The 14,708-nt window shown below is 43.9% G+C and overlaps 1 protein-coding gene across 1 annotated transcript; it reads right to left on the reverse strand.

Moving 5' to 3' along the window:
* Window positions 1-11,983: 11,983 nt before the first annotated feature.
* On the reverse strand, window positions 11,984-14,506 carry LOC310909066 (uncharacterized protein; the record flags this gene model as incomplete). The annotated part of the gene is made up of 1 exon (XM_083860629.1): window positions 11,984-14,506. One exon carries the CDS (start codon window positions 14,504-14,506, stop codon window positions 11,984-11,986), a length of 2,523 nt encoding a protein of 840 aa, XP_083716755.1.
* Between the last annotated feature and the right edge of the window lie 202 nt (window positions 14,507-14,708).

Consider the following 14,708-nt stretch of genomic DNA (forward strand, 5'->3'; position numbering starts at 1 on the left):
TGGCCCAAAACTCAAAATAAGTCAAAGCATACCTACATTCTTCTGGGAGCTCACTAAAGTTATCCTGGACTCTGGACTGTCTTCACAACACTGTCCTGTATTTGACATTAACACTGTCATTTTAAAATTTAGAACAATGAGGAAAATACTCAGCTGAACAGTGTTTCCAGTGTTGCAGTGACCATCCATCTAGTGGAATTTTTCCCAAGTGGTCTTATAAACTTTTTTGGGTAAGCTGCATTAATATGTAAATTGGGAAATACTTGGCCACAGGAAATGAAATATTGGACATGTGAATGTGTCAATTTTTTTTTTTTTTTTTTTTTTTTTTTTTTTTTTTGTTTTTTTTGTTTTTTTTTTTTGTGAAGCAAAGTGTTTGTTATTGCAGTTATAAAGCCTGAAAATGTTCAAATAGCCCATATATTTTTCTCTGACAGTCTTGGATTCGACAAATGACATTCACAACCAAGGTATTTTGACTGCTGGATATAAATTTCACAGACTTGGTCGTTTGCAGTACAGCTTTTTTTACAAAAAAACCTCCCAAAAACAGTACACAAGGTGTAACCTGGATGCTGTATCTACCAGAGGTACACTATATAGGAAATAAACAACCAGGTAGAATGCAGGGGAGGGTTAATCTATTAAGAGAGTTAACCTGTATTTAAGGAACGTGCTTAGAATTAGTGCTAATGAGATAAGGGAACTTGGAAATTTTTCTCTTACATTATATCTCTTTACTTAACTGATATTCACATTCCAGATATTGCTTCCTACTACTGTATGAACAGCTTATTAGCAATGGAGGCCAGTGCCTTGCTCCATTGAAATAACTGAAAAAAAAATCCTGACCACCACCTCCAATAATTCTAAATTCATAGCTTGATAATAATTCTGTTTCTGCATTTTGCTGTAATTATGTAGCACATCTTGGATTTTCAACTTATTTTCCCAAACTAAACTCTCTCTTTTCAAGATACTTTTTTAATACTATCACTCAAATGCCTTGAATTTATAAGGCAACTGAAGAGCACAGTGTGCAAATACAAGTTTTTCCCAACCATGTATGCAATGATGTTTCAGAGCTATCCTCTGCTCAGGTTCATCAGGCTCCCTCTCTTTCCAGACACCAGATGTTGCAGAGCTCAGACCCCTGTAGGCTGCCTGTGTAGCCAGACAGGGACTGACAACAGGACAATGAATAATAGGTGCAATATAGAGAGTTATAAATTAACATTTACAGCAGTTCCAACAAGAGGTGACAAGCATAAGTGTCCTGAGCCTACCCATATGCATTATAAACTTAATGTTTACTTTTGGAGTCAGAACAGCCAAAGATTTGTCTGGTTGCAAGATCCAACACTTCCACCTGAGTTTGGCATCCACTTATCAGGTAGTTATATACAACAGGATTGTAACATCAAACTGATTTTATATGCCTTTCCTGACAGGCATTGAGTCATAGAATTGCTTAGGTTGGAACAGACCTCTAAGGTCATTGAGTCCAGCCATTGCCCAGCACTGACAAGTCAACTATCAAACCATGTCCCCAGGTACCACATCTACTGCACATCTTTTAAATACTTCCACAGATGGTAACTTTGGGCAGCCTGAACCAATGCTTGACAATCTATTTGGTGAAGAATTTTTTTCTAATGTTAAGTCTAAACCCCAACCTGGTGCAACTTGAGGCCATTTCCACTTATTCTATTGCTTGGGAACAAGGCTGACCCCCCACATGGCTGCAACCTCCTTTCAGGTAGCTGTAGAGAGCAAAAAGGTCCCTCTGGCCTTTCTTTTCTTCAGGCTAAACAGTGCCATTTATTAAATATGTTGAAGACATAAAAGCATGTTCCTTCTTAATCACATTCATGTGTAAATATACAAAAGACAGATAAAAAAAGTCATTAAGGAAAGAGAAAATCTCACATTTAGCTCTAGTGAAAGAAACAAAAGTTAGTTAATAATTCACAGGAGAACCTGGAAACACAGCTATTTTAAATGGACAGTAATTTATAATGTTTCTTCTATGGTTCATTTTTTTACACTTGTGTGTTTGGCATTGCTTTTTCACATGTCGCCTAATCAAGGAATACTGAACAGCTTTGTGCGGTTGCAATACCTGAAGGACTAAATAAGAATTTCTTCTTCAACTCTAAATAAGCAGGCAGTGAAATTAATATGAATTATTTAGCTGTTAGAAATGTGGAACTAACCTCCTCCTATCAGAAGAAAGATAGATAATTTGCAAAATTATGTAGTATGTACTTGCAAAGGGTTTATCTGAGCATGTCGCCCACTGCTGGTATTGTTGCTTGAAGGAAAACCTGCTATAAACCTCTCATCATGGAGTTAGACTAAACAGCATATACTGGATCCTAATACCTCACTTGTGTTTGGAAGTCTCAACCATAACTTTACAGTGTAAAAGGAAATTGTCACAGTAATGCCCTTGGGGTGCTTCAAGGTTAGCTGAAGTTATTGAAAGAAGAACTACCAGCTTCATGAGATTTGATTTCAAGTGACTGGGTTCAAAGGGCATATTGGACTCAATAGTTAGAATTATCACAATATGACATTTAGTCATTGTAGGATTATTTAATTCTCAATATTGTAATTATATTCTGATCAAGCTAACCTATGCCCATTTGTCCGATGATGTTTTTCATTTTAAAATTCAAGGCCATCTGTACTTTATACCAAAAAATCCAGTTAGGAGCAGCCCTGCAAAATATGAAACCTCAAAGTTGTGTAAAAAACCACCTAAGTACACCCAGCAAAGCTTGTGTTTGCTCTCAGTCATCCAAGTGACACAAAATTGTGTTTGAAATACAGTGTTCTAGCCTACCACCAAGGTTAATGTCTACACTCACACCTCACCTGATTTCTACCAGATTTCAGATGTGACTGCCTCTACATACTAAATGATAGTCCTTTGCATTTCCCAGACATTACAATCAATCACTTCCAGCTCTGTACTTCACTTTTGTTTTGCAAGCCTGGTCATTTTGACTTTTAGCTGTGCTGTGCCTTTATTAATCACACCAGCTATCAACTCCTTAGGTAAAAAATAACATTGATAACTGCTGCAAAAAATTATGATTATTACAGAGAAAGAGGGAAGAGGGAAAAATCCATCTCAGAAAGATTGTAAGCTAAATATTAGTGGTTGTTATATAAAGTTGTCGCCGTTTAATGATTTGGGAACAGATCCTGATTCTTTTGCACCATCTCTTTCTGCTACTCCCACACACTTCAACTTTTATTTGTTTTTTCCACTTTCCAGAGTGCAAAACCACCTATAAACTTTTTTTTTTTTCTTTTTTTTTCCTGACCCATACTATTTGTTGTTAGTGGAAAGGAAGGATTACTGATTTTAAAGAATCACATTGAAATTACTGCACCTGTTTCTTGATCCCTGGTTAAGAACTTTGTTTATAATTTGTACATAGTGGCTCCAAACCAGTTCCTACTCTTGCCAAGTTCAGAGAAATCATGAATGTTTATCTGTATTGATTTTGATCTGGCACTACTACTTGAATGGAGGAAAGTTCTCACCTGTGAACAGAATCTTGTAGAAAATCATTTAGAAAAATGTTCTGAATTCTAATCCTACTTGAATACAGCCTTTCACAAATAAGTCACAACCAAGTGAAATATTCTACTTCAGGAAATCAAGAAATAATATAGCTGGATTGCAGTGCATAACCTGGAAATAAAAGTATCACTGAAAATATGGAATATTGTGGGCATGGAGAATGTTGGGACAAAATCAATCTATCAGTTTCTATTTGGCTAAACTTTATTTAACAGTCTGGATCAGAAGTAGATGCAAGTCCAGCAATCAGAAATTTCTGTGTGTCAGTCCTGATTCTAACTCTTGGCAGGTAAATTGCTTGTGACTGAGATAATGGCCACTAATTCAAAAGAGCTGTTTCCTCACTTCCCTGGGGCAAGTCTGTTATGTATAGAGAAGAGCAATTAGCCTGCATTTTATGTGAGAAATGGTTTGACTACAAAATATTCTGTAGGTGATGCTTAACATGAAAGGACTCACAAGCAGATTTGAAGACATCAGATCGTATGTATAACAAAACGTTTGGTATTTAAGGAATATAAACATTTGAATACATGAAAAAAGGTGTTTCTGCAGTTTGTCAAGATCTATAAATAGAGTACTGAGAGGAAAAAAATGGTGATGAGTCAGGAAAAACTTAGGAGAGAAAAGAAAATGTATGAAAAAGACTGCATTAATTAGATGGCATTAAAAACCCAGAAAGTTATCAGAAACATAGGATTGCAAATCCTTTATATTTCAGAACAGCTTTCTTTAATATTCATGTGATATAAAAGCTTTTCAGATTCTTTTGATAGTTGGGTCATAGTATTTGATGGTATTGGGTCAGGCTGGGATGGAGTTAATTTTCCCCACAGCATCTCTCCTACTGATGTGCTTTGCATTGATAGCTAGAAAAGTGTTGGTAACACACCTTGTGTTGAGTCACTGCTGAGCAGGGTGGGCACAGCATCACCACTATCCCTCAACATTCCTCCCTCCCCAGTGATCTTGGGGTGGGCAAGATCCTGGGAGAGGACACAGCCAGGACAGCTGAGCCAGGCTGACCAAAGGGACAGCCCACATCTAATATGGTGGTGGTGGTGCAGGAGCAGGCCATGGAGGACCTCGTGTTGGAGCAGGATGCCCAAAGGAGGCAGTGACCCTGTGGGAAAGCCAAGCTGGCTCAGGCTCCCAGCTGGAGCTGTGAACCTACGCAGAGAGAAACTCACCCTGGAGCAGGTTTGATGGCAGGACTTGTGACCCCACAGAGGACTCAGCCTGGAGCAGTTTGTGTAAAACTGCAGCCCATGAGAAGGAGTAATGTTGGAGAAATTGGTGGAAGACTGTCCCCTGTGAGAGGGACCCCATGCTGGAACAGGGGAAGGGTGTGGGCAGACCTTCCCTGCAGAGGAAGGAAGGGCAGAGACAACACATGATGAGCTGATCACAACTCCCATTCCCCCTGCACTGCTGGGGAGGACAAAGTAGAGCAATTGGGAGTGAAGTTAAGCCTGGGGAAAAGGGTCAGGTAGGTGTAAGGTGTTTGTAAGATTTTTTTTAAATTTCTTATTCTCCCATTACATTTCAGTAAACAATAAATTCAATTAGTCTCCCGAAGTAAAGTCTGTTTTCCCTGTGACCATAACTGCTGAATGATCTCTCCCTGCCCTTACCTCAGCCCACAAGCCTTTTGTCATTTTTTTGTCCTGCTGAGGAAGGCAGTGACAGAATGGCTTTGGTGGGCACTTGGCATCAAGCCAAAGTCAAACCACCACAACAATGCATGGGGGGTCATGTCCAAAGTCACCCTGGAGTTAGCTTAGTAGGTTTGGGGCAATTTATTTTTCCACTAAGTGTGATTTTTGCACTTCTTAGTCAAAAAGAGTCTCATCAGTTCCTAGTTATTTTCACTCTCCACTTCTCCTGCACCAAACACATTGACATGGTTCCATAATGACATGGTTCCACGCTGACAAATACTGCAATGAAACATCCATTTTTTAACTTTTATTCCAGAATATTCACACAAAGCACATTTTTAATTAATAGACAATACCGTTTATTTTAGAAATGTGATTCTTAAAGTTACATTAAAATACGAGATCAAGGAAAAATAAATCAGGCATTTGAATATTATAAAGTACTGAGAAATTATGGATTAATCTTTAAAATAATTAATTGTTTGAAATACAGAAACAAATATTTGTTACTTGTTTTCTTCTTGCTTTCTGAAAAATGTCTTTGAATCTCACATTTTCACATTGTTTCAGCTTTATGATCAAAATTTAAATTTTCAAAAATATGTTTAAAAATTACAGTTTAAAATAACTTGATTCCATGATCATACATTTTAAAATGGCAGATGGTGCTCTTGGAAACCTTATCAGAGGGTCTCCAGTTTTCTCACCAACCGAACAAATCAAGAGGTATTCTATAAGTAATTTGCTGAAATTTATTTTCATTTATTTTTAGAAACAGACCAAAAAGGTTCTCAAGACTGTTCTTACTGCTAACTGAGCATGAGAAATGGACTCTAATTCCCTCATGACTTATGAATTATTGGAGACTCTCTCCCCATAGCAGCATTAATACATCTCAATTTGTGTCTCTACCTACCATCCACGTAGCCAGGTCTGTAGCTTTTTTAAAAAAATTACAAAGCTTATTCCCCACCCTTGTAACTCAGTTGTAATGAAAGCTGAAGAAAACTAGATGGTTACAAAGTATCCCCAATTCACTACTTGAGATAAAATCTACCATTATTCTGCTTCAATGTAGTATTTTCTTTGTAGTCATATTTTAACCAACGCTATCCATTGCTTTCCTTGAAAAAAAAAAAATAAAAGCCAAGGACTGTTAGAAAAGAAAGGAGCCATTAAGATATAAGGATAAAAGAAAAGCTTTCCAAAGCCTTTTCTAAAGGAAGTAAAAGCACAGTTAGAAAACTTACAGTCTCATCCTTTTTTATTCTTGCACCTCATTAAATCTGCAGGGCACCCAAATAATATATCCACCCTTCCTAAAAGCAAGATGTGTGCTACCAACCAACTTGAAAAGATGGGTTTCAAATACTAAACTTTTCTAATGTGAAAGGTTTCATTAAGGAAACTTCCCAGTTTCATGAGACTCTCTGGCAGTCACACTCCTAAGGACAGAGGCTGCCACTCTTGGGACTGACGTTGGCTCCAGTGACCCAAGTGGTCCCTGCTTGGCTCTCCACACATCCCACTCACACAGTCAGAAAAATTTCCTTGCTGGTTCAACCACAGGGTTGCCAGAACAGAATTTCAGATGATTTGCTCAATAAAGAAATTTTTTAACAGTCCTGTAACACACAAACGACTCAAGCTGGTTGCTCCAGAGAGGACCCCAAACAAAGGAACCCCAGGGCTTTTATATCCTTGCAGTCCAAGCAAGTCAAAGAAAGCAATGCCATGGAAAGGGGCCTGGGAATTCTGGTTGATGGCAAGTTGAACATGAGTCAGAAGTTCCTGGGCAGCCAAGAGGACCAACCCTGGGGCCATCAAACACAGCATGGCCAGCCAGGCAAGGAAGGGGATTGTTCCACTCTGCTCTGCACTGGGGCGGCCTCGCCTTGAGACCTGGGGGCAGTACATTATAGTACATTAGGCTGTTAGAGCCTGTGCAAGGAAGGAAATTAGGTTAGTTAAGGGTGTAAAGGCAAATCCATAGGCTGAGGTGACTTAGTTTTTTCAGCCTGCAGAAGAGGAAACCAAAGGAGAACTCATTACAGTCTGCAGCTATCTTGAGAGGTGAAGCAGAGGGGCAGGCACTGAGCTCATCTCCCTGGTGACCAGTGGCCAGTGACAGGACCTAAGAGAATGGACTGAAGTTGTGTCAGGGGAGATTTAGGTTGGATTTTAGGAAACTTTAGGATTCTTCACCCAGAATGTGGATAGGGCACCAGAACAGATTTCTCAGAGAAATGGTTACAGCACCAAGCCTGACAGTGTTCAAAAAGGGTTTGAACAATGCTCTCAGGCACATGGTGTGAATATTGGGGCTCTCCTGTGCAAGGCCAGAAGCTGGACTTAGTGATCCCTGTGGGTCCCTTACATGCTGTAATTCTATAATATGAACAAAGTCAGCTTCTTTGTATCAAGCTGTCTGCCAGTGTGGAAATAACTGGATGCCAGACTATAACTGCTGTAAATAAAGTAAGCAGCAGGTAAATACAGCACAATTTTATTATGTTTTTCATTTGGTTGATGAACCTGGTTCTTCCTTTTTTAAAAAATTTTCCAGTCTTTATTAAGCAAGGCCTAATTTTAATTGTACTTCTGTTTTCCTGCTAATCTTTACTTTTAATTTTGAAAGAAATAAGCAGAGCTAAAATACATTGTTATCCAGCTGGAATGCAATTTTCTGTTGCTATGGGCAACAAAGCTCTGTTTACCTAATGGGTTGTTTTGCTACAAAGGGGAAAAATATCCCCTGGGGAGCAATAGAGATTGTGTCCTCTACTGTCATGTCTTATGACTAACAGAGGCAGAGAAGCTTCCAGAGGTTTATGAGCTTCAGTTATCAGAAGGGGTTAATTTGTTCTCGATTCTCTTCTTTCCATCTTCCATTTCCTCACAATGAACGTATACAAGTTTCTTCTTGTACTGCAGCATGTTTTATCACAATGCTGAGTTGTCACTGAAGGCTTTAACTGACTGGTGTATTTTGCTATTATACTGTTTCTCTAAGAAGGTTATTAATGAGAACAGAGGATGGCACAATATTAATTCATTATAACAATGGGAATGAGATACAGCACATTGTCTTCCCATTGTGTTGAAAATGTGATGGGTAGAAGGAAGCTAAAAATAGCTTGAAATGTCCCATGACAATGTGCTGAGCAGAATGAGCAACAAGAAATCACATTACACTTCATACTGCTCTTAAAGCCAACAGTGGCAGTGTTGTGAAGAGGTGACACACTGACCATTTGCTCTTAGGCTATGGTTGTGTGGCTGAGTGTGACTTATAGCAGCTTAGCAACTTATCTCTTCACAGCTGTGCTACCTTTCTGGCCTTTTTGACATGCTTTTCACTCTCTCATTTATGAAACAGGATGTGTTTAGCCTCTCTGACAGCTGCACAAAACAGCCTATTTTGCCTCACAAATAGAAGGAATCAGGAGCAAGAACTGAGTCAGACCTGGAATTTCAGCTGATAATGGGCAACAACTTCAATCATTGAGATTTCCTTTGCTTGGCTGTCAGCAAAATCACAGCTAGTATCAACAATTAGAATTGTTTTATCTTTTGCCACCACTGAAATAGCAGCAGAGCTATATCTACAAAGGGGTTTGCTGATATTTTTGTTACTCAGTACGTAAATCTAGGTCTTCACAGTAACTTGGCTTTTTAGGCCCAGTCTGCAGTGTGTGGTTGCAGGTTTCCAGCTTTGCAGCTTGAGTGCAGAGCAGAAATGAAAAGGTATAGAAGCAGAAGTTACCTGACATGCCTGAAGGCTCTTTCAAACCAGAGAATTAGGACACACTGTAACATACCTTAATGCAGAAGAATGGAAGTCTGCCATCATTTGATCTAGAGTCTGTGTAACCCAGTACAATAGGCTGAGGCTTTCTATAAACTGCTATATAACTTTAATTTTAAAATTTGCTTTTTTTAGTATACAAAAGTGATTTTTTTCTTATTACTTTTCTTAGTGCTTTCAATAAATTTTTGGAAGGATTCTCACTTTTTAACACCACTTCTCTTTTGCTCTGGATTTCACAGAAGCCTTGTTTTCTGGAGACTGTTAAAACTATCATCTGTGCATTTTTCACAGTAGTTTCATGATAGAATTCTCATTATTTTTATTGTATTTATAATTGCTCATACTTCTCACAGATAGTTAATGATTAACTGGCTAGCACAGAGAACAGAATGGAGGAAATCAATATTAAATCAGAGGAGTAAAATAACCTGGGTAGCTCACAAAATCTGCAAAGGAAAGCAAGCACTCAGATGACACGATGATTAATGCAGCTTAATAGCACAGAAAGAAGGCATGGCTTATAGCCTTATAGCTCCTTGCCCCACACTCCAATTTGCAATGTTAGAATGCTGTGGCTTTCCCTCCTGAAACTGGAACACTCTGCTGCTGCAGAGGATGATGTTCTCAGTGCTAGTCTGAAAGAAATGCTCAGCAGTTGTTACTGAGCTGAAAAACAACAGCTCCTCTAACCCCATAAAAGGAATGGTAATTTCTGCTCTGTGTGTGTCCTCGGACCAGACCAGCTCCTAGAATACATCCAAGCAGTTTTGATTATGTTCTTGCTATACTTGACTTCACACTCAAGAAACCGAAAGCACAAATAATCCAGGTTTGCACAAGAAAAATAATTTTTCTTTGTCTTACTCCCTGGTCCCAAAGCGAAGGACTACATATAGCACCCCTACCAGCAGGCTACAGGAATGCTGAATAATCTTCATATTTTCCCAGCATTAGAAGAATTCATAAACTAGATGTATGTAGGAATAAGTAGACTGGAATATATCATCCATTAAAAATACCCTCCTGTTCCATAGATGAAGGTACCGAAATTCAAAATTAAACACATCTCACTGTTACAAAAACTCAAACAGAAAAATATGCTGTCATAATAAAATTAAAATAATTTTAAAATCTTTAAAATGCTCCAGTGTCAGCAGCATCAGAAGGCATGAAAAAAAAGAGTAATTTTTGAAAAATTTATCAGATCTTTATGATGGAAGAAAGTAATCAGAAAAAGATAAAAGTTTCCAACAAAACGAACCTGCATGACTGTCATGATTTGGAGCAAATTTGGGACGAAACTTCTGAATGGAGTTCCTCTGCAGAGCAAACCCAAATGGCCCCTCCCACCAGCTGATCCAAGAAAAGAACTTCCTGGGAGAAAAGTGGGAAAAAAAGATTTATTTAACAAACAAAATGCCCACAAGCATAAAGAATTAATAAGATGAAACAATAAAACTGCTCGCCTCTCCGAAAAGAGATGGCAAAACTGAGGAAGTCCTTGCCGTGGGTGCCGCTCAGCTAACTCAGTCTCCCACCAGTCCCAGTACCTCGGGAGGTTCAGGCCCTGGTGGGCCGCAGATGCCAGCCCTCGGTGCTCTGCTGGGTTTTTCAGTCCAGAGCCAAATTAAACAGCCCCAATAAAAAGGAAAAAAGGCAGTCCAGGAAGATTCTATGCCCAAGCTAGATAAAACAAACTAAAAGCAAAAAAAAAAAAATAATTTCCAACTGCTGTCCATGCCTCCAAAAAGCAACGTCGTCCTCAGGAACATTAAAAACACAGAGCAGTGAAGGCTGTTCTTCAAAACAAGCAACACGCCTCTTCTTTTCCTGCAACGCGCTCAGAAACAGCCTTACAGACATGGAACTCAACATACAGCACAAAGGGAAAACATGACTGAAGATGCAGGCATAATAAATACACATTAGGACATAACCATAACTTTGAAAAAGAGTTGTACACTGACAGCACTAAAGAGACAGAGACAGCACGCGTGCTGGGTGCTCCTTCGGCCTTGAGCACCTCTGGAGAACTCCACCCCTGCCTGGGGGAGTCCTTTTACAGCCTCCAGCTGAATCCAAATCATCTCTCTTCTCACTGCCTCCCGTCGGGGGGTCCTAATTGGTCCAACCCCATGGCACATCTCTGTCCAATCCTTTTGCAACTCCGGCCAGTGATCAGCTGCTGCACCGCCTCAGACCAGTTCTCCAGGACGTCCCTCCTCCTGCCCAAGCTGCCTCCTGCTCTCCCCTCTCAGCTCCGCCCCAGTGGTCCCTCACCACCAAGGGAAAAACCCAAACTGCAAACACAAACCCAGCCCGAACAATTCCCCAAACAACAACCCACAACTGGCCCATTCAACTTAACTCATCCCCAGCAAACTGAGAACACTAAAGGGCCTCTGGAAATAATGCTAAGAAGCTAGTCTCAAACATCGACTACCTATTCTCCTATAGTAAACTCTATGTGCCGGCAACTATGTCCTTACAAAACCATTAAAGCTACACCTAACTAAATAGTTCTACTACTACAGTTACAGTTACAGTTACAGTTATATACATTAAGTCCCTGACAGGCAGCTAGCTCTCTGTCTTCCAGGTGTTTCCACACAAGCTCTACTAGCTTTGCTGCCTTCTGTGAGGATGTGCAGGTGGAGCCAATTGCTGTCTCACAGGCAACAGCATTGTTGTAACTGGGAGGTGAAGGGCAAGGCAACTCTCAGATGTGGCTGCGCAAGGAATGCATGTATCCATGTGCTGCAACATCTTCCTTCCTTTCTTCCTTCCTTGCGCAGGAGCAGGAAAGCAGCTTCAGGCTTGCCAGTGACAAAGGCAACAATGATGCGGTGTTGGCCTGGCTGCCATAGGCTGTGAGTCCCCTCAGCACAACTCTGTGCAGGGAACTCCCTCCTCTCACTGCCCAGAGAGCAGCACCCAGAGGCGAAAGCGCAGTTGCCCATAGGCCTGCATGGCCTCTCTGTGGGCAGCTGCATCTCGGGCCAGGTGCTCAAAGAGGTTGGGGGGCTCAACCATTGGCATTTCCGGGGGCAAGCTGATCACTGCAGGAAGCCTGTCATTGCCCAGCACAAAGTGCTCCAGGCACTTCAGCTGCAGGCAGCGGCCCAGGTAGGCCAGGATGCCCCACAGCCGCTGTGCAAATTCCTCCCTGCGCCAGTGAGACAGCGGTACCCTGGTCAGCACGTGCATGACCACAGTTTTCCAGACAGAGCTGGAAAAGCCCGTGCCCCTCAGGATGCAGGTGAAGACCTGCAGGCATTTCAGGTGCAAGCTCTCACAGGGCACCTGCCTGGCCACGAGCCGAAAGAATTTGGCCTCGGCCACGGCGTAGGACTCAGGCCACGCTGTCCTTGCCATGGTTTTGGCCTTGGTGGGCTGGCTGTTCCCAAAGCTGCTGGAGCTGCCTCTCTGGGCCTCTGAGGGCTGGCTGACCACAAAGATGTCGGAGTCGCCTTGGCGCACCCCAAGGAGCAGCTCCACCCTCAGGCTCTCCTTGCCATCGCTCAGCCGGAATTGGCAGGACCGGCGGCAGGGCTGAAACACCAAGTGCCATGAGGCCGACTGAGGCACCTGCAGCCACGAGGTTCTCACACACTTGGAGAACCAGTGGGAGGTTTTCTCCGCATCCAGGTAGGAGCCAGCGCACAGGGTCTTTAGGAGGCTGCGCTGATGCTTCTGCCGCAGCTCCTTCCGTGAGCGGTGCAGGAAACACAGCAGCTCCTGGTCCGGCTGCTCGCTCTGGCACGTGCACACCAGCTCCACACGCACCCTGAAGCTCCTGGCTGCCATCTGCCCTGCGCCGTTGGGCTCCAGGAGGAAGGCGTGCCCTGGCGGGGGACTCAGCGGCACCAGCAGGCGGTACACCCCGTCCCACTCGCGGGAACTCCAACCCTCAAAGGCGCTGCCCACCCCGATGGCTTCTTGAGGCACCGGGTAGAAGCTGTGGCTGAGGCTGTCCGCAAAGACGCGCCTCAAGCTCTCCATGAGCTCAGCTGTCACCGAGCAACCTCTCTCCAGCTCCTCCACAGGCCACGGGACACGATCCTCTGAAAGGATGCCTGGCCTAAACCCAACATCTGGCCTGTCTCTGCCTTCAATTCCATCACTGCCCCTTCCTTCCTTGCCACCATCAGTGCCTTCTTTTTCACTGGCAGCCATGTCACCCTGTTTGGCTTCTTTTCTAGCCTCCAGCTTCTTTTCCTCCACATTTACACCTGTCTGTTCTTCATCCTTCTTTACGTCCTTGTCAACTTCTTTGACCATTTCCTTCTTTCCTTCCTCACTTGCAGACAAATCACTAGGGTCTATCGCACTCCCACCATCCCATCTCTCTTCCTGCCCAGTCCAATCGCTGCTTCTCTCATGACCGGCATCACTGCTTTCCTGCGCTTTCCCATCAGCACCACCTTTGACGGCACCGTAGCCGTCTTCCTCATTTGCAGCCACACGACTGCCCTGTCTGCCATTTCCAGTGCTGCTGTCCTCTGCCTCCACAGTCACAGCAATGCTAGCTCCACCTTCCTCTGAACCATTGCTCTCTTCTTCCTGTTCTTTTCCTCTCTCATCTCCTAAGGTCTTGCAGGAGCTCAGGTTCTTGCTGCTGGTGCTGGCTTCACGGCTCCTCCTCATGTGGCTAAACCACAGTCCCAAGAGGAGCAGGACTCCAGCAAGCAGCCAGAAGGGCCAGCAGTGCTGCAGAGCGCCAAAGAGCGAGGCTCCCCAGGCCTGGTCCTGCTGCTCCGGGGGCCCCTGCTCCAGCTCCTGCAGCAGCCGAGCCGTCTGGCGCTCCAGCAGCTCCTGACGCACCCGCACACGCCGGTGCCTGGCCTCATCCAGCCCGTCGCCAGCTGGCCATAGGTACTGGATCAGGCTTTGCACGAGCCCGAAGAGCACGGACAAGAACTCCATGGTCTGCAGGAGGACACACAGAAGGGCTTCAGTGGGGCCGGAATGGAGACAGACGGTGGGGGGCAGGAAGGAGAGGGCCCCCAGCTGCTGGCGGGCGGCAAGGCCCGCACCGCTGCCCCCGCAAGCCGGGGCCTGAGCAAGGCGCTCCCGCCAGGGGCCGGGCCCTGGGTGCGGGGGCAGAACACGGGCCCCGGCTGCCGGCGCTCCTGCCCCAGCCCTCCTCCGGCCTCGTCCCCTCACCGCGTGTGCACTCACCGCTTGCCCGAGCTCGACTGGGGCAGCGGCACCCGCTGGGGCCTTTCCCAGCTGCCCCCATTGTGAGGCGGCCCCCGCGCTGTCACAGGAGCCAGAGCGCATCACGGGCCGGCCCCGCCCGCCCTGCCCGGCCCAGCTCGGGGAACCCATCGTGGCCCCCTGGGCAGCCAGAGCCCCAAGGGACACCGAGTGCACACCCATCCCTGGGCCACCGGGCAACCCCAGAGCTTCCCTTGACAGAGCAGGCACACGCATCCTCCTGCACAAGCCTTGTCAACTCTGCATTTGGGTGACATGACCCATGGATGTTCTCGGTGCAGGCTTTGATGAAATCCTGGAGGGGGACATTTTCTACTAGTAGTATTGATCCTTAGGACTTCAGGAAGGGGTCTAGGAAGGACATTCCCTAAGTTACAGAGGGTTAAATAAAAAGAACGACACATTTGAGGCCATTTGA

Source organism: Zosterops lateralis (assembly GCF_965231275.1).
Source record: "Zosterops lateralis genome assembly, chromosome: 4".
NCBI lineage: Eukaryota > Metazoa > Chordata > Aves > Passeriformes > Zosteropidae > Zosterops > Zosterops lateralis.